Below are 25,055 nucleotides of genomic sequence, written 5' to 3' on the forward strand. Positions count from 1 at the left end.
ACACAGTTCTGTTGTCACATACCGATGTGGCCCTCCGTAACACTTTCTAGGTTAACAGGGACAGTGAACCAAGCCTGGACGGGCCCAGAACTTCGGGCTCTCTGAAATCTCTGATGTAACCTGCCCATCCTCTCCACGTTTAAAACCAACCAGTTCTTTAGTTCTGTCATTTGAAATGTATCATAGTCCCTACCATCGCACAGCGAGGTGGAATCCTGCAGTGGGTCGCAGGGAAAGCGTAATCAAAGCAATTATCTGATTTTATTTCAACTTGCTCTTTAAACTCCTGCTCGTCTGTACACCCAGTAAGAGGGAAAATAAATTACTGAGGAACCCAGAAGTGACTTTTGATCACACCAGGAGCCTCCCCTTTAAGCGTGCATCCCTGAAGGAACTCCCACAAGTCACTGGGCGGAGCTCCCAATGAGCTGGCCCAAATGCATGCTGGGATTTCTCGTCGAGATGCTACGCTTCCAGTACTTCTGGACGCCGGAACTACATTTCCCATGAGGCACCGCGCTGGACAAAAGCCTTACCTTCCGGTGTTCTGGCTGAGGTATCGCGGATGGTCAGTGCTTTCTGGTGTGTGAGTAAGAAATTGTAACTGGCGTAATTCTCCACTGAGTAAGGCGGAGCCAGCGGGCTGGGTGTGGGTGTGGACGGTGGGGTGAGTGGATGGTGAAGTGTGTGAGTGCAGGGACGCCAGTGCGGGCGTGCGCGCTACGCCTGGAGCTCCCGGCATTGTCTGAGTCACTGCTCGTGGCTCTCCGCTCCTGCTTTCTCCTACGGCCGCGGGGCTGAGGCAGAGGACCCGGCTTCAGGAAGGAGAGGTCAGGGACGGAGTCTGAGGGAAGCTCTCCCTGATCCAGACTTGAGCTTGGGGCGAGCGTCCGAGGCCGGAAGCGCCTCCGAGGGTCGGAACTTTCTCAGCGCTCCGGCCGTGGCGAGTGCCGTGGGGAGTGAAGGAAAGTGCTCCTCGGACGTGTAGCCTGGGGCTCACGCTTGCTCGGGCTCCCGAGTCTGCGGCTCTTCGACCGAGGGCCTGGAGAAGAATGCGGACATTATTGCCACGCATCTGAGATTCAAGAGTGCGTTTGCTCTTTCTTCCTGTTTGAGAAGCGAGGTTGTAGTTTTAGAATACAGACTTGTCAGTAAATGAAGGAGGAATATGGGAATTGATACCGCCACCACTGTGGCCCTTTCCACGTAATATTCACACAATCGTTTCAGAGATCCTTGACGTCTTCTCTCGACAATCATTCCCTTTGCCCAAGATGTTATAGATAGGAACCTCCAGAGGTTGGCGTTATAGGTCTTTCAAACCCCGATTTGCTAAACTGATTAGTATTCTGATGGCACCACACATTAGGTGACCATGTATGTGTGTGTGTGTGTGTGTGTGTGTATCTATATCTATATATGTATATTAAAGATTTTATTTATTTATTATTATCTATACAGTGTTAAGCCTGCAGGCCAGAAGAGTGCACCAAATCTCATGGATGGTTGTGAGTCACCATGTGGTTGCCTGGAATTGAACTCAGGACCTCTGGAAGAACAACCAACCAGTGCTCTTAACTTCTGAGCCATCTCTCCAGCCCGTGACTTTTTATTTTTAAAGATCTTCTTTTCAAAGCAGGGAAAGAATAGAAGTGATAGGCGATTTATGTTCACTAATGAGGATTTTGGGAGTGGGAAAGTGATAGCACTAAATTTGACATCTTTGACAGTCATTTTTAGTAATTTTTAGGATGTCTGTGTGTGGAAATGGGTAATATTGGCTAGATCCAGAGGTACAATGAATGTGGAGATGTGGATCTCTGGTATCCCGGTTGGAGTGTAGGTTCTGTCTTTTTCTGGATCTCTAGGCTTGTCATGTACCTCAGAATGACTGTAGGAAAGCCTGTTAGTGCAGTGCCAGCCATACAGTAAGGACCTCTTGTGTTTTAGCTGTTGCTTTGGATTCATTCTCTTCAGCTCTCTGTAATACAAGGATGTGTTAGAAATAATATGATTACTGGTTGTATTTTTAAGAAAATGACTCAAGAAAAGAAAAAAGGTAGACTTTATGGTATACCCTTTATTCTCAGCACTTGAGAGACAAACAGGAGACTTTCTATATGTTCATGGTCAGCTTAGTCCACACAGTAAGTTCCAAGCTAGGTGGGGGACACAGTGAGATCCTGCCTCAAAAGAATGAAATGAAAATGAATGTGCTAATGTAGAAGAGATTTTTTTTTTCAGTTTTTAGATCAAATATTTGGTATTATGTGCAGCACGATAACTTGGAATCTTTATGTCCTTTGGAATAACTAAATCTACCTATCACACTTTTCAGTGAGCACACTTAATGTCTCCTCTCTGAGACTTCATAACCATTAATCATAGTCACTGTATTGCATGATGTATCTGGAACTTGTGTTGTGGAGCTGAACTTGTGTAGTCCTTGATCAGCATCTTCACAACTCCCTTATGGATCTACATCTCCCACTCTCAACCACAATGTTGCACATCTCGCCTCAGCCACTCACACCTCCATTACCTCAGCCACTCACACTCCATTACCTCAGCCACTCACACCTCCATTACCTCAGCCACTCACACCCCCATTAACCTCAGCCACTTTACCTTCCTTATTTCAGCCACTCACACCTCCATTACCTCAGCCACTCACACCTCCATTACCTCAGCCACTCACACCCCCATTAACCTCAGCCACTTTACCTTCCTTATTTCAGCCACTCACACCTCCATTACCTTAGCCACTCACATCTCTGTTACCTCAGCCACTCACACCTCCATTACCTCAGCCACTCACACTTCCATTACCTCAGCCACTCAACCTCCATTACCTCAGCCACTCAACCTCCATTACCTCAGCCACTCACACTTCCATTACCTCAGCCACTCAACCTCCATTACCTCAGCCACTCAACCTCCATTACCTCAGCCACTCACACCCCCATTTTCCACCATTTTACTTGTTCCTATGAGATAGTGTTTTCAGATTCAGCATGAGTGAGATGGTGGGTGTTTGTCTTTTTGTTAAAGATTAATTATTTTCATTTTAAATTCTGTGTGTGGGGTTATATGTACATGAGCACAGGTGCCCTCAGAGACCAGATGTAAGGGATCCATTGGAGCTGGAGTTACAGGCATTGTGAGCTGTTGGGGAACTGAACTTCTGACCTCTGGAAAAGCCATACCAGCTCTTAGCCTCTGAGCCATCTCTCCAGCCCCACCATTTGTCTTTTGTCTTTAGCTTATGTCCCTTGTTTTCCTCCGTGTTCACCCATGTTGTAGTAAATGGTTGGATATCATTGCACTGTGTCCGTGAACCTCATTCTGGATTTGCTTTGTCCATTCATCCTTTGGTAGGGTTCCATATCATAGATATATAAATTTTTCTGGAATAAATGTGAGAGTGTCTCTTAGGTTCTGATTTTATTACCCTTGTATGTCTCTACTTAGTAGTGGGATTGATGGATCATGTCACAGTCCTATTTGTAATTTTTGAGAATCCACTATACTGTTTCCAACAGTGACTATATTAATTACCATTTTCTCCAGTGGTTTTTCCCTCCACATTCTCTAAATTGTGTTTTTTTTTCTGATAATGGACAGTTTTTAAAAAGATTTATTTCATTTTTTTTTTTTTTTAATATTTGTGAGTGTTTGGCCTACATGAATATATTTGTACCATGTCCATGCCTGCTGCCTGAGGAGGCCGGAAGAGGGTGTGAAATTCCCTAAAATTGGAGATAGGGATGTTTGTGAGCCACCATGTGGGTGCTGGAAATGAAACTCAGGTTCTATACAAGAGCATAAAGTACCCTAAAAATACTGGGCTGTCTCTCCAGCCCCCCTGGTAATTGATTGTTTTATCAGGCATGAGGAAGCCTCTCATTGTGATTTTAATGTGTATCTCTCTGATGTTTATTTTTCATGTACCTCTATAGGCTACATTGATGTTCCATGTGGGGAAATGTCTGTTTGTGTGTTTGCCTGTTTCTTTATTAGCATGTGTCCTTGTCACTGAATTTTCTGCATTCCTTGTAAAGTCACTGTGCAGGAAGAGTTTAGATGTTAACTCCATGTCAGATATGTAGTTTACAAATCTTGTCTCCCATTCTCTAGATCATTCTTCTACTCTTGATTGTTTCCTCTAGTGTATAAAGTTTTTATTTTGATGTAAATCCCATTTGTCCATTTCCTTTTGTTGCTTGTGTGTTTTTTTTTTTGTTTTTGTTTTTTTTGTTTTTTCGAGACAGGGTTACTCTGTGTAGCTTTAGAGCCTGTCCTGGAGTAGCTATGTAGACCAGGCTGGCCTCAAACTCACGGGATCCACCTGCCTCTGCCTCCTGAGTGCTGGGATTACAGGCGTGCGCCACCGCCACCGCCCGGCGTTGCTTGTGTTTTTATCCAAAATGTCCAGTGTCATTGAAGCTTTCCTGTTTATTTTTTTTTTTTCTAGTGTTATCAGTTTAAGTCTTTAAATTTTAATGTTTTGAGTTGACTTTTGCATATGGTATGACTGAAGGTCTAGTGTCATTCTACTGCATGTTAAAATTGAGTTTGGCCAGTGCCACTGATTGCAGAGGTTAATGTTTCCTGTGGGCCAGGCTAGTCAGGACACTGAAGAAGCCTCTTGCCTCTGCTTCCTCAGTGCTGGCAGTATAGACCTATGTTACCACATCTAGAAGGACTTCCTACACTTTCATTTATGGCTTTTGGGATCACAAGCTTCATGAAACAAAAGCAGTCATAAATGTAATGAGGTCACACACTGAACTATCACAGACATATATAAATGTGGGCTGGGGTGATGGCTCAGTGGGTACAGTGCTTACAAGCATGAAACTATGCAATGTCAGATGCAGCAGTGCATGTCTCTAATCCTAACCCTCCTATTGCAAGATGGGAGGGAAAGACAAGAGAATTCCTGGAAGGCTAGCTAGCCTGGTATATGCAGAGGCAGGAGGGACAGAATGATAAAGAATATTTGTATATGAATTTTGTGGTGAGACAAAATATATAATTTCTTTTTTTACAATCTTTTTTTTATTTTTTTATTTTTTGGTTTTTGAGACAGGGTTTCTCTCTGTAGCTTTGTCCCTTTCCTGGAACTCACTTGGTAGCCCAGGCTGGCCTCCAACTCACAAAGATCTGCCTGCCTCTGCTTCCTGAGTACTGTGATTAAAGGTGTGTGCCACCACCGCCCAGCTATAATTTCTTAAGATTATCAGATACATATTTGAGAGTTGGGCATGGTGGTGCATGCCTATAATCTCTGCATGAGAGATGGAGAAAAGAGCATTAGGAGTTCAGGGCCAGTCTAGTATAGGCAAAAAAGCAATTAAACAAACTATCTCAAAGTGTATTGAACCAAGGCTTAGCTAGACCTGTAGGGTAGAGCACTGGTTCCCTATTTGGTGATGGCTATTCCCTAGGCAAACGTTGTAGGGTATTCTGAGGATGTGTGTGCTACTCAGATCTTGAGTAAAGGTTGATGCTGCTGAAGAGCACAAGATAGTCCTCCCACACACCTCAGAACTTATTCTGTATGTCAGCAGTGTTGAGGTTGAGAAACCCAGTGCTAGACTCAAGACTTAGGACCCATAGAATGAATTTAACATGATGTTATTCTAAATATTGGTATATTTGGGAAATTATTGAAAGAGGGAAATAAATTATTATTCCTTGTTACAGAATATTTTGTAACTAATTATAAAGGATCATAGTTTAGATGCAGGAGCAGCCAGATCTCTTGAGTTCCAGGCCAGCCTGGTCTACCATTCAAGTTCCAGGACAGCCAGGATTACACAGAGAAACCCTGTCTCAAAAAAACACTAAAACAGGGGCTGGAGAGATGGCTCAGAGGTTAAGAGCACCGACTGGTCTTCCAGAGGTCCTCAGTTCAATTCCCAGCACCCACATGGTGGCTCACAGGCATCTGTAATGAGATCTGGCACCCTCTTCTGTGTACATAATAAATAAATAAATCTTTAAAACAAAACAAAAACAAAACCCCACAAAAACAAAACAGAATTGTCTTTTTGTAGACTCCTCTCTGCTTCTAATTTGTGTGTGAGATGCTAGGAGCAGTGGAAGAGGAGTTGGTGAGTGGGGATGCTTGAGAAATAAAAGTAGTCGATGAAATCATGCTGACATAAGTCAGTCTGGGATCATTAAGCCACAATCCATTGAAAGTCTTTCTTTTTGTTCTCCAGGGGAGGATCCTGAAGAATGGCCAGCCCTAGTTCTCAAGACATGGTCTGTGTAAGTTGACCTTTGTCTCTTTACATAGGGTGACTTTCAGGTTAGGTGACTCTTTACTCTCTTTCTTTCCTGAAGTTTCTCAAGGACCTGAAATCCTCCAGCCAGTCTACCCCATTACAGTGAGGGTTAGAAGGTTAGAGCACTTCCTGTCTGTGCCTCTTTCCTGCTGGTTCTGGAGTTTCCTTTGAATGCATTCCTGCACATCTGCTTTCTGCTTGGTCTGTGGTCAGGGAGGACTGTCGTTGCAGAGGAGGTGACAGTCCACAGGGAAGCAGGGTCTTTGGGGGTTTCAGAATGTTGAGGTGATGGTCTCCTTTGACTGCACTGGGACTCCTGATTGACATCTTTGGTGTTTTCAGGCAGATGACACAGGTTTGAGAGTGAATGGTCTCAGTGCATGTGTGTGATGAGATGACCTGCTTGAGGGGCTTTCAGAGAGAGTTCAGTGATGAGAGGGAAAGGTCATCCAGGCTGTGATTGGGAGGGGACTGTTGCCTCCAGAGTTCAGGAAGACCTGAGACACACTGTTCACCTTGAAAGTTTTTGTTTTTTTGTTTTTAAGGAAAACCCTTTAAACCTAATATGCCAGTATTATGAACCCTTACATAGTTCCTGGACTCTTACATAGTTGCAAAATTCATTCTTGTGACAAAAAAAAAATCTTAATAATATCATCTGATACCATAGTAAACTCAAAGACGCACACTGTTTCTTAGGTAGTTTACACTGAACCTGGGTGACATTTCTCTCTTGTGGGGTATAACTTGAAGGATGTGGATGGAATGGAAATGCACATTTATTAGATGTGTAGAGTGGGTACTTGTCATCCTTTACTGGGGGAGCTCATGCAGTGAGGTACTTTGAGCATTTCCATGTCTTCTTCCTGTTCTTGAGTCCTTTCACTTCTGATATTCCATCTTGAACATTTCCCCAATTTCACTCTACTTGTGTTTGTGGTTTCAGAGGTCAGTGACATTCAGAGATGTGGCTATTGTCTTCTCTCGGAGGGAGTGGGCCTACCTGGATGCTTCTCAGAGGGTCTTATACAGGGACATGATGTTGGAGACTTACAGTAACCTCGTCACAGTGGGTAAGGTCATCTGTCCCCATGAAAGGGGGATGTGCCCTCTACACTGTTGGCTTCCCTCACTCTGAATAAAAAGAGAGGGCCATCTTTCCTGTGGTAGCTGAACCTGGTCTTGGTGGCCATGCCTGTTATTCCTTGACTCATAAGGCTAAGGCAGGAATATTGTTTTGAGTCCAAGGTCACCCTCAGATACATAGAGAGTTTAAGGCTAACAGGGTGAGGCCCTTTTTCAAACAAAACAAACAAAGTGCAATAAGTAAATAAATAAATAAATCAGTAAGTATAATTAGGGAGTAGAGAGACAGCTTTGTGGTCTGCTCTTGCAGAGTACCTGGGTTAATTCTTACCACCAGAAGGTGACTGACAGCCATCTGTAACTCCATTTCCATAGGGATCTGATGCCTTTTTTTGTCCTCTATGTGCACATACATGCATGTGGTGCGTATTTGTAGATAGATCCTCACATTCACATAAAAGAAATTTAAGTCAATAGAATTTTAAAGAGGAAGCAGAGTTCCTCCTCCTTTCCAAAGGAATATTGTGAGATTTCCTTGGTTGAAAACAGGAGCTTCATGAAGCACCTGCTTTTTGTCCACACCTTAGAGATCCTCTCAATGAGCTCTGGGTTCAGGGAGAGATGCTGTCTCAAAAACCAAAGTGGGGAGCAATCGAAGAATAAACTACTTCACACTGCTCTCTGAGCTGTACACACACACACACACACACACACACACACACACACAGACGCACACGCACGCATATGCATGCTTGTACATACTTGTGTACACACCCTCATAAAAACATAAATACACTGTACATGCATGCATATACAACTAAATAAGAGAGCCTTTATGATTTACTTACTATTGAATCAATAGAGTTAATTCAAAACAGAAGTGGACACAGTGGACACATTCTGTTTCCCTCAATGAACACTTCCTTTACCTACTTTGTTGTGGAAGTTTGAGGCTATGAATTTTTCATTGAGCAAATCTGTAAAAATGAGGTCCAAATATGAAAGAAGGCAACATAATTAGCAATAATGATAACAGTTTTCATGGCTGGCGATATAACTCAGTGGTAGAGCATTTACACCGCATACTCAAGGTCCTAGTTCAATCCCCAGCATTAGAAAATAAATAAATGGAAATTTTAAAAAATGATATTGTGTTACTGTAGGTCAGACATTATTCCAACTACTTGAATATACTACTTAGTCTTAGTATCAACCCTATCCAATAGGTATCAGCAAACTTATTATTGTTGTTGTTATTTGTTTTTTTGATGTCAGGTCTCATGTAGCATAGGCTTGCTTTGGACTTGCTATGAAACTAAGGCCAGCCTTTAACTTCTCATCTGCCTGCTTCCACACTTCAGGTGTTGTGATTTCATGTGTGTTTCACCATGCCCAGTTTTTATATGGGAAAATTGCACATCAAATCTTATGAGAATTTTTAATGGAGTTTACTCTAGACAGTGTAGCATAAGGGTTCATGTTCTCCCCCACTATATGTACTTTCCCTTAAATGACAAGCCCCTGTCTGCATTTAAATGACATTAAACCCTTTTCTGAAACAGCTGGTTTGTTACCCAGCTTGTTCTTCTCTGTCTTCTCTAAAGTTTTTCTTTAGAGAAATTCTTTCTTGGTATTATTTGGGCTTTTTTTTTTTTTTTTTTTTTTTTTTTAAATTTCTTTTTGCATTTCAAGGGTCTTGTTATGGCTGGCTGGCTTATTCCCTACCTACTGGGCTGACAGGCATGATCCACCATGCCAACCTGTATAGACCTTTATAATAAATAAGCCTGTAATTTTAAAAGTCTGCACAGGCAACTCATGGTGGCACACACCCTTAATCCTAGCATTTGAGAGGCAGAGGCAGGCAGATTATGTAAGTTCTAGGACATGCTGGTCATCATACCAAGTTCCAGGACATCCTGGAATAACAAGAAAGGCTGAGTCTCAAAAACAGGAAAAAGTCTTCACATGTGTCATTTCTTCTTTCTTTTAAGTGGGAAGTTCCATTTCCAAACCTGATCTGATCACCTTATTAGAGCAGAAGAGAGAGCCCTGGATGGTTGTGAAGAAACAAACAGACAGTCCCAGCCCAGGTGAGTAAAAGGAAGGTGTATCTCGAATTATAATTGGTATTAATAAAAAACTTGGAGTCAGCTATCAGGGTGAAAGCTGAAAGATCAGAGAAGCAGAGCAGCCAGCCACTAGAAAGACTTCTTGCCATTAGGAATCCTGAGACTGGAAGGGGCCAAGCTCCTGTCTCCACCCTATCTTATCACTTCCTCTTTCTACCCAACCATATCACTTCCTGTTTCTTCCTCCCAAGTGCTAGGATTAAAGGCATGTGCCTCCCAAGTACTGGGATCAAAGGCATGGGATCCCAAGTGCTGGGATTAAAGGTGTGTGCCACCACTGCCTCACCTGTAATGACTAGCTCTGCATTCTGATCTCCAGGCAAGCATTATTTGTTAGAGCACAAAGAAAATAACGCCACAGGAAGACAGGGCTCCAGAATTGCCAGGCACAGCATGTGGTCAGAGAATTGCCTCATGGCTGACACTGGGTTGACTTACTTTTTTCAAATCACCAAGGCCTGTGGAAGAACATGCCTGAGACCTGGGAAGGAAGTCAAGGTCATATAGCAAAGGCTGTCACAGGGGCTTCTAGTTCACGAGTCGCTAAGTTGTCCTCACCTTCTTCCCTCTTACTGGAGCAGTTACCCTCTTCCTATCATTGTTAATGTATTGTATTATTGGTTTTGTGTGTGTGTGTGTGTGTGTGTGTGTGTGTGTGTGTGTGTGTGTGTATGTGCATGCGCGTGTGCACATGTATGCAGGTATCCAAAGAGGCCATAAAAGAGTGTCAGATCCCCTGGGGCTGGAGTTACAGGTGGTACTAGAACCCAGGTCCTCTGGAAGGGCAGTCAGTGTCCTTAACTGCTGACCCAATATAAGACAATCTGAACACCAGTGAATTCAGGAGCACAGTGAGGCATACCAAATATTTTAATTGTATATCTTCATAGTCAGTCTAAATCAAAACGTGTGACCTATACTTCTAACTGCAGCACTGGGGAAGTGGAAAAGGCTGATCCCTTGTCTTGTTGACAATTTAGGCTAGTTTGCCTGTCAAACTCCAGGCAATGAGAGACCCTGAAAGAATAGGCAGAGAAGCCAATGAAACAACATGTGAGTGCACACATAACACAGCCTTCTACCTAGCTTGTCAAGGGGGCTGTGATGGCTCTTCTTGGTTGTCAACCGGACTACATCTGGAACTAACTAAAACCCAAGCAGCTGGATACATCTGTGAGAGATTTTTCTTAATTAGGTAATTTGAATTGGGAAGTACCATCTTTAATCCACTGTAAATAGTTTGTTAAAGAAGGAAGCTCTTGCCTTTTGTCTGCTTCCCCTCACTCTGCTGGCAAGTCCATTCCTTCACTCGCATGAGAGCCTACTTCTTCAGATTCCAGCATGTATTGAAGACCAGCTGAGACATCCAGCCTCGTGGAGTGAACAACCCCTGGATTCTTAGACTTTGTGTTGTTAGACAGGCATTGTTGGCCTGGTTGGATGACAGCCTGTAAGCCACTCATAAGTCCCATATATAGAGAGTGAACAGTTCTGTTCCTCTAGACAACCCTGTCTAGTACAGGAGATATATCTGTAATAACAGAGTTTGGGAGGTGGAAGGAGGAAGATCAGAACTTCAAGGTTATCCTCAGCTACATATTGAGTTTGAGGCCAGCCTAGGCTACATGAGACCATATCAAAACATGGGCTGGAGAGATGGTGCAGTGTTTTAGAGCACTTGCTGATCTTTCAGAGGATCCAGGTTTCGCTCCCAATACGCAATGGATTTTCAAAACCCAGTGGAGGCTTTCAATCACCTGTATGTCCAGTTCCACAGGATCTGATGCTCTCTTTTGGCTTCCTTGGGTACCAGGCATGTAAATGATATACATACATACATGCAGGCGCTCACAGAAACACATAAAATAAAATAAATGAATCATTCAAAATAACCAAAAATGTAAACAACAACAGCAGCAACAAAATCTTTTAAAATAAAGTATCAAAAAGAACTACAGTCATCTAAATATAGTAATTGACAACATTTGGTGTCATCTCCTGTGTCTATGTCAACAATTACATTTTTTTTTTTTTTTTGATCTGCGGATTGAACCCAGGGCCTTGTGCTTGCTAGGCAAGCGTTCTACCACTGAGCTAAATCCCCAACCCAACAACTACATTTTAAACATTTTCTGTTGACCTATTTGATGGTAAGTCACTAATATGACTCTTGATTCTAAGTATTTCATGTATCCATTGGTAGGATATTATCCACTAACAACCTTCCATCAAGCCTCATAAATATAAACAACTGTTACTATTATCCTAAGAAAATTACGGTCTCAGGAGGATGCTTACAAGTTTAATTTTTAATATGGGTTTTCCCATTTTGATGAACATTTTTGGTTTGACTTTAGTTTTGTGGAAATTTCAGCATCAGACTTTTTGAATGTATTCGCTATTAGGTTTCCTTAATCTTCTTCCCCACTTCTTTTATTGAGAATAGATTTTTTTTTTTCTCCAATAATGTATCCTTACTATGGCTTCCCCTCCTTCTATATCTTCCCTATTTTCCCTTGTCCCCTCTCATCTAGATCCACTTCCTTTCTGCCTCTTGTAGAAAACAAACAGGCTTCTAAGGGTTAATAATGAAATAAAATATAATAAAATAAGCTGAAACCAAACTCCCACATTGGAACTGGACAAAACAAACCGAAGTGAAATCACCTAAGAGAAAGCACAAAAGTTAGAAACTCACTTCGTTGCACACTCATAAGTCCCCTATAAACACTAAACTGGAGGCCATAATCAGCTTATGCAGAATGGACCTGGTGCAGGTTGGATAGTACAAGTCCTGTGCATGCTGCCTCAGTCTCCTTGAAATCATAAGTGCTTTGATCATATTGATTAAGAGGCCCTTGTTGTCTTGGTATCTTCCATCTCTCTGGCTTTTACACTGTTTCTTTCCATCTCCTCATCCACAAAGTACCCTGGGCACTATGGGGAGGGATTTGATGGAAACATCCCTTTTAGTGCTGAGCATCCCAAGATCTCATTCTCTGCATAGTGTCTGGCTGTGGGTCTCTCCATTTGTTCCCAGCTACTGCATGAGGAAGCTTCTCTGATGATGGCTGAACCAGACCCTGATCTATTAAGTATAGCAGGATGCCATTAGGACCCATTTTATTACTTCATTTTTCTTTTTGATTTTTAACACAGTATTTGGTTTTACCCTAGATACCTGGGCTGTCTACTCTCAGGTTCTTGGTCACTCATCCAGTGTCAGGAATGTTGCATGAATCCTAATTGGTCTTATAAAAAAAACCTGGAGCCAGATATTGGGGTAAATGCTGAAAGATCAGAGGAAACAAGCCACAGCCACGTCTCACCCTACCAACTCCTCAGCATAAAGGGGAGAGTTCCTGTCTCCTCCCACCTTATATGCCTTTCTCTGCCTAGTCATATCCTTCATGTCTCAACCTTCCTAGTACTGGTATTAAACGGCATGTGTGCTTACTAAATACTGGGAGCAAAGGCATGAGATCCCAAGTGCTGAGATTAAAGGTGTGTGCCACCACTGCCTGTCCTCTATGTTTAATGTAGTGGCTGGCACTGTCCTCTGATCTTCAGGCAAATTTTATTGGTTAGAGTATAAACAAAATATCACCACATTTCCCCCTTTTTGTCTAAAATTATAAAAGATTATAACTAATATAAGAAAAAGTGTACATAGTAAGTACAATAAGTATATACAATATATACAGTCAAGAATTACATTAACAATGTACAGAATTTGACAGATTCCAAGAAAATAGTCTGTTATTTATCCTATTTTGGTGAGTCCAAAGTGTTGTACCTAATTCACTTTCTATCCTAGCTTGTATTACCAATTGAAAACTATCTTTTGATGTCTTTCAAACTTATGCACTTTACACCTCTTTAGTGAGTTTCTTTTCTGAATTTGTTAACAAGGAAAACTATAACTGTCTAGTCTTCAACTCCCTCAGAGACCTGAGAAGGAAATAATATTACCTGAGTAAGTGGGAAGTGCAATCAAGCAACTTCCAAAAAATGTGAGAAATGACAGAAACATCTGGCTGCCTGGACAGGCACCCAAGGTTCCTCTGCAACCTTGGGGCATCCGTCTTCATCGTACAGACCTAGCATATCTAACAGACTTATCTGTGAAGCAGGATTTTCTAAAGGACTGTCCTCCCTTGTCTTGGCAAGGTTCAGCAGTCCTTTTGTGTCCTGCTTGTCCCATTTGCACAGTATATTGTCAGCAGTCGAGGCCTTTCCTTGTCCAGTGGCTAACTTTTGCCACAAAGAAAGTAAACTCCATGTGGTTTTTCTTCCATGCCCATCATCTTCTCTGAGGTAGATTGGTGCTGCCAGGAACAGGTATGTCTCATTATCATTAAAAATAAAGAACCTGTTATTAAAACATCTTAAGTGTCATATTCAGTAGATCTCTGAAGTTTTGGAAGACTACCTATCTAAAATATATCTCTGTTTGACCTTGAAAACATACCTAACCTGACTACAAGTTTGATTGTAATAGGTGACCACTAACCTGCATTTCTTTATATTCTATGTAGTGTGTAATAGTAACTTTCAAGGAGTAGAAAATTGTATTACATAAGGAGATGTATAGGTTCAATACCTTGAACAAGATTAGAAATGTATGTATAGTATGTTCTAACAAAAATAATCTCAACTTTGTGTCAGTATACACAATTTGTATACAATATACAAAAATCCAATCCAATGTAAAATATTTAAAGCTAATAGTTGCGTTTGAAAAGTGGGTTCGGTAGTCTACCTTTTTAATCTTATCTTATCCATATCCTTACTTTCTTCTTTTTGGAGTAAATTCAATAATCTACCCTTTGTCCTATTGTTCCTATATCTTTTTTTCAGAGTAGATTCAGTAATCTACCTTTTATCTTATATCTATATCTGTTTTTTTTTCTTTTCAAAACAAGGACCCTGAATCTAATATCCTTTGTTTAGCTTTTTTTCCTGACCATTACCAGTAACAACTTGTAATCAATAACCCTAAACAATGACTAATATCCATAACCCATTGAATGATCAAAAACCAACCACTCCACCTCTTGGGAATATGGGTGTTGTGTTCTTAAATTTACTTCCTGCTGTCTGGGGGCGATGGCATCTTTAGGGGATCCTGAAAAGAAAAATTTGGGTTACTTGTCAAATCCTGCGAGAGGTAACTATATCATTTGTTGTCCTCTGCATAATGGGAAAGCACAATGCTTGTCTTAATTCCTGGCTAGAGTAGTTTGTGAGATTGTATCATCTCAGCTAGCTACCTTGAAATTGCCCTGAGCTGTTTATAGTCCAAAGCCAATCTTTGGATAGTATTTGTCAACTTAATGGCATTATCATAGTTGGATCCCATCATCTTTTTGGAGACTTCAGAGGTTGCATTAGGTCAGATTTTTCCCTTTCTTGGTAATTTTTTCCAGATAGTTCTTCCTTCTTCTTTGGATTTTTATTTGACCAAAGGTCTGTAAATTCCTCAAGATTATTGTTTTTATTATCCTGAAAAGACAAAAACAAAACCCTTCCCAACCCTAACTTTGGGGAGTTTCCCTTCTGGCAAGTTATATCTGATGAAAGGAAAAGCATTTATTAGTTTTATAAGTTAATTTAGATTGAGTGGTCACTCTGTTTAATGAACTATCACTTCTTTTAATCAAGTGGTCTCTCATTCAAATATAATCTTTTAGTTGCTCTGGGGAGGAGTTTCCTCCATGACGATAGGGGTGTTCTGTTGGGATTATTAGCAAAAACATTGTTTTTAGGAACACCCTGTTTACAGTTCCTTTTTAGGTGACCTTGTTTACCTCAATTGAAATGCCTGTCATTTTGATTTTCCTTCAAACCTCTGGATATCACCTCTTCCAAGCGTCATCACGGTTATGAGATTCAATATTGATTATATCTCGGATCCATTCCTCTAGGGGTACTGATCTTGCCTTTAATGGCCTAATTACCCTCTTGCATTGTGCATTAGCATTTTCAAAAGCCAGAGATTAAATTATTATTTGTCTAGCTTTTGAATTTGATATTCTATTTACTGCTGAAGTCAGTCTTTGTAAGAAATCAGTGAAGGTTTCTTTTGGGCCCTGTATAACTTTGTAAATGACTCAGTTTTCTCTCCTACTTCTTCAGTTCTGTCCCAACATTCAATGCTGCTGCATGGCATAAAGCCAGGGTGTGGTTATCATATAAAGATTGCCTTTCTACATTAGCATAAACTATCTCCCCAATAGTTGGTCTTGGGAGATTTCAATACCTCTACCCTACTTTTTGTTCAATGGTCTTAGCCTCATCCTTCTACCAAGTCCTCCATTGTAATTGGGGACCAGCCTCCAAGACTGCTGTAACCAAATCTCTCCAGTCTTGAGCAATAATTCTATTACAAATTGACCATGAGTTTAACATCTGCTTCATAAAAGTTGAGTGCATGCCATATGAGACTATCACTTCCTTGAATCTCCTCAATTCTAACATTTGCACAGGAGTCCATTCAGTTCTTACACAGTCTGGGGAATATGTATCATTTGTCAGTCCCTGTAAGGTTACTGGATAAATTAAATTAAGATTGGCTGTTTGAAAGCCTTAGACTTTTTGTTTGTTTGTTTTTTGTTTTGGTTTTTCGAGACAGGGTTTCTGTGTGTAGTTTTGCGCCTTTCTTAAATCTTCTGAGTATGAATATCTCTGTGATATGTGTTAATGAAAGATGAATTTTTCCAAAATTTTTATCTTGGCACTCATATTAACCAACTTTTTTAATGATAAAAGAGACATGATCAAACAAGTAATACTTATAATTGAAATTACATAAATCCAACATTAATTATTCTCTCATTTAATTGTTCCATTTTCAAACTGTCATGCTATCAAACAGAGACCAAACACCCTCCATTGTAATAGTGTTTCCCATTTTTCAATATGGGAAAGAACTCTCTGTTTTTTAACTATTTCCCCCTTTTAAGAAATCCCAATTGACTCTCCAAATCTACTGACAATAACGATTCAGATGACAGTGAAGTGAGGCAGCTACCTAGTGTGGCAGCAGCCCGAGGAGGGGGTCCAGTGAAAGCTACAAGCCACTGGGAGAGGGAAGAAGCCCAAGAGCCAGCTGTCTGCACTGGAGAATGTTCAAAAGCAAATAACTCTTGTGGCTTTTGCAGGGAAAGGTCTGTGGAGTCTCCTGTAGAAAGGCTATGACAGAAAAAAAAAAAAATCTAAGACTTCTTCAGAGGGCTTGGGGAAGAAAAGGAAAATCTAGCAGTGGGGTAGTGGCTCTGGCTGTGTGCAGCTCCCAGCTGAGCTGGTGGCTGCAAAGTCACAGGCAAGTAGCTTTTGTGTGAATTCATGTCCCAAAAGATTGATGCCAAATGTAACACAAATCCTAATTGGTCTTATAATAATCTGGAGCCAGATATTGGGGTAAATGCTGAAAGATCAGAGAGACAAAAGGAGCAAGCCACAGCCACTTCTTACCTCACCAACTCCTCAGCTGAAAGGGGAAGATCCTGTCTCCATGAATCCTCAGACTGAATGACACCGAGTCCCCAGCCAAAAGGGCAGAGTTTCTGTCTGTTCCTGTCTAATATGCCTTTCTCTGCCCAGCCATATCACTTCCTGTCTCAACCTTCCTAGTACTGGTATTAATGGCATGTGTGCTTCCCAAATACTGGGAGCAAAGGCAAGAGAGCCTAAGTGCTGAGATTAAATAAAGGTATATGCCACCACTCCCTAGCCTCTATGTTTAATCTAATTTCTGGCTCTGTCCTCTGATCTTCAGGCAAATTTTATTGGTTAGAGTACAAACAAAATAGTACCACACAGGAATGGGTTTCATCTCATAGATCTCATTCAGTGACCACAAGCTTTGTGCCACCATGGCTGTAACATATCTTGCTGGGAGAACCAGGAAGGGTTTTTGTGGGCTTGGTCCAGGGGTTTGTGAGTGGCTTGGTGTTTATGTTTCTCTTTTACTAGTGTGTGGAGTACCTTCCTGTACCAAAGACACTGGAGCATTGGGATGTAGGCTGAATGTTGGCAACAGTTTGACTTATTTATCCATGTGTTCAATGGGTTGTGTAGGTGTTAATCTTCAGCTGTGCGACATTGTCATCAGTTTTTGCACAACAGCCTTTAGTCTTGACAATTGCCTTCTTTTGGGGCTTCTATAGCACCCTTTGGCCAACAATTCAATTAGATATAATTCAGCCTCAGGACTGGAAGTTTCATTTGGTGATGAGATGATCAGTTGGAGCACTGTCTCCCCCATTATCTGGCAGTATGATAGATTGCCTACATATATGTATATATTTTAGGAAGTATCGACTATATTGGATTTCCATACTGGTCTTCAATTTCCCCTTAATTTTAGCTGCCTCTTCCCATATTTCCTTATTAGTATCCCTTTTTCCTCCCCTTCCCTGATGGGGATGTCTTTCTGTTTGCTGTGAATGTGTTGCTCTGATTGATTGATAAAATGCTGATTGGCCAGTTGGCAGGCAGGAAATATAATATAGGCAGGATAAGCAGAGAGGAGAATTCTGGGAAGTGGAAGGCTGACTGAGGAGATGCTGCCAGCCACTGCCATAAGAAGCAAGATGTGAAGTACCGGTAAGCCACAAGCCATGTGGCAACTTATAGATTAATAGAAATGGGTTAATTTAAGATATAAGAACTAGATAGCAAGAAGCCTAAGCCATTAGCCAAACAGTTTAAATAATGTAAGCATCTGTGTGTTTGTTTGGGTCTGAGCAGCTGTAGAAGCCGGGTGGACACAGAATAACTCCAGCTACACTTCCCAACTTAACCTCCCATTCTAGTCCCCCTATCCAACCATAACTATTGTATTTCTCTTTCCTAACAAGATCTATGTGACCCCTAGTCTCTTACTTTATACCTAACCTCCGTGGTCTACAGGTTGTAGGTTATCATTGATTTAACAGCTAGTATCTTTATATATGTGATTACATACCATATTTGTCTTTATGGGTTTAGAATACTTTACTTTGATAACTTTCTGGTTCCATCATTTACTTCAATTTTTTTTTTTTTTTTTTGTCCCTGTCCTGGATCTTGCTCTGTAGACCAGGTTGGCCTCAAACTCACAGAGATCTGCCTGGCTCTGCCTCCTGAGTGCTGGGATTAAAGGTATACACCACTGCTGCCTGGCTCAAATTATTTTTTAACAGATGAGTAATACTCCTTGTACCACATTCTTCTGTTAAGGGACAGCTATCTTTTTTTTTTTTTTTTTAAACAAAACAACTTCCATTTAATGAAGTCCATGAAAACAAAAAGGAAAAAGCAAAGAAGAGTAATGCACAGCCAGGGTCTGAGGGAGAGGAGAGATGGGGAGCTTTTGTCTAATGGGTTCAGTGTCTCAGCTCTTCAAGATACCTGGTCATGTACTGCACAGTTACATAGAGTCCTTAACACTGCATGCCTAGAGTAGACCTCCAGCAAGCCTCCCTGCCTCCTGCCAATTCTCCAGCCACTCCCTCTGCTTCCTATGCTGGCATGAATTTTTTCAAGTTTATCAATGGTTTTATGGCCATACAATAATTACACATATTAATTGATACAATGATAATTCAATCTGTGATACAATATTGAATGAGGAAATCAGAATAATTAGAGTTTTTATCTCTTTAAATATTTCTTTGTGCTGAGAGAGGAAAATTCTTGACTAAAGTTCAGGGGTCATTGGCTATTAGAGGAACTCTTAATCAATTAATTAAAAATAAAAAATGAAGTTGTAGGTTAAAGGTTCATGGCTCTGCAATGAGTGTTCAGTCAGTAGAAAGGCTTAGCCATGACACATCATTTTCCTTTAAAATTGTAAATCCCTCCTCCTCTTATTCTTTTTCCATTATCTTCTTTATCATCATCATCATCAGCGTCAGCAGCAGCACCATCAGCACCATCATCGCTATCACCACCATCAGCACCACCACCATACCATCATCTTGGGTGTACTCATGCTGCATGGGGGTCAGGGGACACCTTTGTGGAGTTTGTTCTCTCCTCCTACCTTTATATAGGTTTCAGGTATTGAACTCAGGTTGGCAAGCTTGTGTGACAAGCACCTTTACCTGCCAAGTCATCTTGCTGGCCTCTATTCCTTTTTGAAATTGTAATGTTGGCATAATTGTAGATTCGTATTTATAGTTGTAAGCAATCAGATGAGCTTACCACCAGGGGATGGAAACTTAGTAATACACTCCTCGGACACTGTTCTCATGTCCCTAGTTTGACATATGTGAATTTGTGTGGGGATGTGAGATTTTGCTCAGGATTCCCAATCCCTTCTGTTATTTTAAAATGTTTATTTTCATTTTTAGTTACACATGTAGGTATGTGGATGTGAGTACAGGGGCCTGCAGAGACCAGAGGAGAATGTGGGATCCCTCTGAGTGTTACACGTGGTTGTGAGTCACCTGAACTGGGTGCTGGGAATCCAACTTGGGTTTTCTGCCAGAGTGGTATAAGCTCTTAACCAGTGAGCTACCTCTCCAGTCCTTCTCCCTCCTTCCTTTCTTTATCTCCTTATTTCACATCTCTCGATGTAGCCCGGATTCCTGAATCTTGTGATCTTGCTTCAGCCTCCTGAGTGCTGGGATTAGAGGTGTTTACTAGCTCCTGCTCAGCTTTTTCACCTGAGTGGGTTCATGTCACTACTGTGGCCAAGTTCCCTCATGTCTCTAAACCCACTAGACCCTTCTGCAGCCCTTCACTGGCTTCCCTACCCTCTTTCTTTGTCCCCAAACCCTAATCCAGTAATTCCTTTTTTTTTTTTTTTTTTTTTTTTTAAAAACAGGGAAGTGTTTATTTCTGCTTACAGCTCTCAGGTCATACTCCACCACTGAGGACAGTCAGGGCAGGAACTCAAGGTAGGAACTGAAGCAGAGGTCATGAAGGGATGCTGCTTCCTGGCTTGCAAGGGACATCTATCTTATTTCCAATTCCTGACTATTATGACTAGAGCATCAATGAACATGTTTGAGCAAGTGTCTCTGGTAGGATGAAGGATCCTTTGGGTATATGCTCAAGAGTGGTATAGTTGCTTCTTGAAGTAGATTGATTCTCACCTTCCTGAGGAACCATCACAAGGGTTTCCACAGTAGCTGTACCAGTTTGCACACCCACCAACAATGGACGAGTGTTCCCCTTAGTCTACATACTTGCAAGCATGAACAGTCACTTGTTTTATGAATTACCATTCTGATAGATATAAGATGAAAGCTCAAAGTAGTTTTGATTTACATTTCCTGATGGCTAAGGATGTTGAACATTTCTTTAAGTCTTTCTCAGCCATTTGAATTTTCTTTTGAGAATTCTGTTTAGATCTGTACCCGACTTTCTAATTGGGCTGTTTCCTTGATATCTAGTTTTTTGAGTTCTTTATATATTTTGGATATTAGCCCTCAATTGGTAAATTGGTAAAATCTTTTCCCATTGTGTGAATGACAGTGTCCTTCAATGTGCAGAAGCTTTTCAGTTTCATAAAGACCCATTTATTAGTTGTTATTAATTAATAAATCTTTATGCCTGTGCTGATGGTGTTCTGTTCAGAAAGTCTTTTCCTGTGCTGATGAGCTCAAGGCCATCCCCTACTTTCTTTTCTGTCAGGTTCATTGTATGTGTTTTTTTTTTGTTTTTGTTTTTGTTTTGTTTTTTGAGACAGGGTTTCTCTGTAGCTTTGGAGCCTGTCCTGGACTAGCTTTGTAGACCAGGCTGACCTTGAACTCAGAGATCCACCTGCTTCTGCCTCCTGAGCGCTGGGATTACAGGCGTGGGCCACCACCGCCCGGCTATGTATGTGGTTTTATAGTAAGGTCTTTGATCCACTTGAAGCTTTATGCAGGTTGGTAGGTATGGATCTATTTGAATTCTTATACATGCAGGTGTTCAGTTTGACCAGCACTTGTTCAAGATATTTTCTCTTTTCAAGTTCGTATTTCTGGCTACTTTCTCAACAATCAGGTATCCATAGGTGTGTGAATCTGTGTCTAGGTCTTCACTTTGATTCTCTTGATCAATGTGTCATTTTTTGTGTTAATACCATGCTATTTTTATTACTATATCTCAATAGTACAACTTGAGATTGGGGATGTTGATACCTCTTGAAGTTCTAAGAGTCAAATTCATAGCACTATGTACCTACATTAAAAAAAAAATAATTGGAGAGAGCTCATACTAGCAATGTAATACCACAACTGAAAGCTATAGAAGCAAAAATAGAAAAAGAAAGAAAAAAAATTATGCCAAGAAGGAGCAGATAGCAAGAAATAATTAAACTCAGATCTAAAATCAATAAAATAGCCTCCATGGTTCTGTGAGTTGCAGTCTCCAGGCCAGTTTTCTTAAAGGATGACAGATAAATTTTGTATTTGTGTGGTATAGATTTTTTTTTTCTCAGATTTGGTTAAAAAACTTTCATCATAGTGTATGTATTTTAAATAGTATGTAAAGAAGCACATCAGATTTTTTTCAGTATGGTTTGTTTTAATCTTGTAAAGCAGATGTACCTCCCCATTTCCAACCTGTTCCACTTTAAAGTGTGTTGTCTTACATAAACTTTCATTATTGTTGCTCTCCTTGCTCCTGTTCAGCTTCTCAGAAAATCCTTTAGAGTCTGGCTGTTCATTTAGTGGAGTGTGTGTGTGTGTGTGTGTGTGTGTGTGTGTGTGTGTGTGTGTTTTACAGGAAAATAAAAGTTTTCCTTTTTGGTGTTTCTTTCAGATTTGGAGTCAGATCATGAAGTTCAAAAAATATCTCCAGACAATCGTATTTCTAATATAAATTCACCCAAAGAGAGCATAAAGCATATAAGTAAAACTTTTGACCTCCAGGGCTCCAGTTTTAGTAATGGCCCCAACTGTATTACATCCAAGGCACCACAGAGTTATGAAGAAGGAGATGCTAATCAAAAGATTACAAACAAGGAAAAACTACCTACTGACACCTGCCAGACTCCTACTCATAATACAAAAAAAACATATGAATGTACTGAGTGTGGGAAATACTTTGGTTGTAGTTCAGATCTTACTCAGCATCAGAGTATTCATACTGGAGAGAAACCCCATGAATGTAAGGAATGTGGGAAAGCCTTCAAACTCCAACAACAGCTTAGAAGACATCAGAAGTCTCACAGTGGTGAGAAACCTTTTGAATGTGATGAATGTGGAAAGGCTTTTCAACTTCCCAGCATGCTTAAGTACCACAAAACCATTCATACAAGTATAAAACCATTTGAATGTGAGAAATGTGGGAAGTCCTTCAAGCTTGTCTCCCACCTTGTTGAACATAGGAGTGTTCATGCTGGTGTGAAACCCTATGAATGTAAGGAATGTGGGAAAGCCTTCAGACTCCAGCAGCAGCTTAGAAGACATCAGAAGTCTCACAGTGGTGAGAGACCTTTTGAATGTGATGAATGTGGAAAGGCTTTTCATCTTCCCAGCCTGCTTAAGTACCACAAAACCATGCATACAAATATAAAACCATTTGAATGTGAGGAATGTGGGAAGTCCTTCAAGCTAGTCTCCCGCCTTGTTGAACATAGGAGTGTTCATGCTGGTGTGAAACCCTATGAATGTAAGGAATGTGGGAAAGCCTTCAGACTCCAGCAACAGCTTAGAAGACATCAGAAGTCTCACAGTGGTGAGAAACCTTTTGAATGTGAGAAATGTGGGAAAGCCTTCAGACTTCCCCACCAACTAAAAGGACATCAGAAATCTCATAGTGGTGAGAGACCTTTTGAATGTGAGGAATGTGGGAAGTCCTTTAAGCGAGTCTCCCACCTTGTTGAACATAGGATTATTCATGCTGGTGTGAAACCATATGAATGTAATGAATGTGGAAAAGCCTTTAAACGTCGCTCAAACTTCTTGCAACATCAGAAAATTCATACTGCTGAGAGACCCTTTCAGTGTAAGGAGTGTGGAAAGGCCTTCACTGTTTTGGCAGAGCTCACTAAGCACCAGGACATTCATACTGGAGAGAAATCATTTGAATGTCAGCAGTGTGGGAAGATATTCAGTTGTGGTTCATTGCTTTTGCAGCACCAGAATATTCATACTGGTGAGAAACCCCTTGAATGTAATGTATGTGGGAAGACTTTTAGGCTTCAGGCATACCTTTCTGAGCATCAGAAAACTCACACTGATGAGAAACCTTTCAAGTGTAAGCTGTGTGGGTCAGCCTTCAGACAAAAGTCGCAACTTAATGAGCATCAGAGAATCCATACTAGTGAGAAACCATATCAATGCAAGGAATGTGGGAAATGCTTTAGTCGACGTTCAAATTTAACTGGGCATCAGAGTATTCACAATGGAAAAAAAACCCTTTATTTGTAAGGAATGTGGGAAAGTCTTTAGGCTTAATATACATCTCATTTGCCATCAGAGATTTCACGATGGTGAAAGACCCTTTGAATGTAAAGAATGTGGAAAGGCTTTTAATCTTCCCAGCCAGTTTAATTACCACAAAAACATTCTTCATACAGGTAAAAAAAACCATTTGAATGTAAAGAATGTGGGAAGTCCTTCAGTTGAGTCTCCTGCCTTGTTGAACATAGGATTAGTCATACTGGTGTAAAATCATATGAATGTAGTCAGTGTGGGAAAGCCTTTAATTGTTGATGAAACCTTAGTCAACATTAGAAAATTCATTCTGGTTTGAGACTCTTTCAGTGTAAGGAATGTAGAAAGGCCTTCATTGTTCTGGCAAAGCTCACTCAGCACCAGAACATTCCTACTGGAGAGAAATCATTTTAATGTGAGCACTGTGGGTCAGCCTTCACATCTCAGTACCAGCTTACTCAACATCAGCTAATTCATTCTTGTGAGAAGCTCTTTTAATGCAAGGAATGTGGGGGACCCTTTTGATATTATCAGCAATTTCATACTGGTAAAGATCCTTATAAATGTAAAGAATGTAGGAAGTACCTTATTTGTGGTAGATACCTTAAAGCACATTGAGGAATTCATATTAGTGAGAAGAAACTTTACCAATGTTAAGAATTTGGTTGGAAGCCCTTTAGTTGAAAATAAAAGTTTGTTTGACATATAAAATTCATATTGGAAAGAAGCCTTATAGGTGCAAGGAATGTGGAAAAGCCTTTAGCAGTAATTCTAAGCTACCTGTATATCAGAATTCATAATGGTGAGAAATCCTATGAAAGTCAGAAATGTGGGAAAATGTTTAGATTTAGTTCAGCCTTCACTGCACAGCAGAGAAGACATACTGGCATGAAGTTCTAACACTATAAAGAATGTGGAAAGACCTTTAAGTAGAGCTCAGTCCTTAATTATAAAGGAAACCATGCTGGTGTGAAACCCTATGAATGCAAGGAATGTGGGAACATTTATTGAATTAGCTCCTAAACCCCATCAGAGCCCAGTAGGCTTGAAACCCTGTGAATGTAAAGAATGTGAGAAAGCCTTTATTGTAAATGGTAAGCTTACAGGACTTTGAAAATCCATAATCATCAGTTCTATGTGTGTAAGAAGGTAGACAAGCCTTTGTATGGAAGTTTTACTGA

At 40.8% G+C, this 25,055-nt stretch overlaps 1 protein-coding gene across 1 annotated transcript; it reads left to right on the forward strand.

The window, feature by feature from the left end:
* The first annotated feature begins 516 nt into the window (after positions 1-516).
* LOC118579221 (zinc finger protein 780A-like) lies at positions 517-24,732 on the forward strand. The gene is given in 6 exon segments (XM_036180355.1): positions 517-582; positions 6,231-6,279; positions 7,243-7,369; positions 9,377-9,475; positions 22,256-23,847; positions 23,849-24,732. Coding segments are annotated over 5 exon segments (2,112 nt in total). The 5' UTR covers positions 517-582; positions 6,231-6,246; the 3' UTR covers positions 24,110-24,732.
* The last annotated feature ends 323 nt before the right edge of the window (positions 24,733-25,055 follow it).

This window comes from Onychomys torridus, chromosome 1 (assembly GCF_903995425.1).
Source record: "Onychomys torridus chromosome 1, mOncTor1.1, whole genome shotgun sequence".
Classification (NCBI taxonomy): Eukaryota; Metazoa; Chordata; class Mammalia; order Rodentia; family Cricetidae; genus Onychomys; species Onychomys torridus.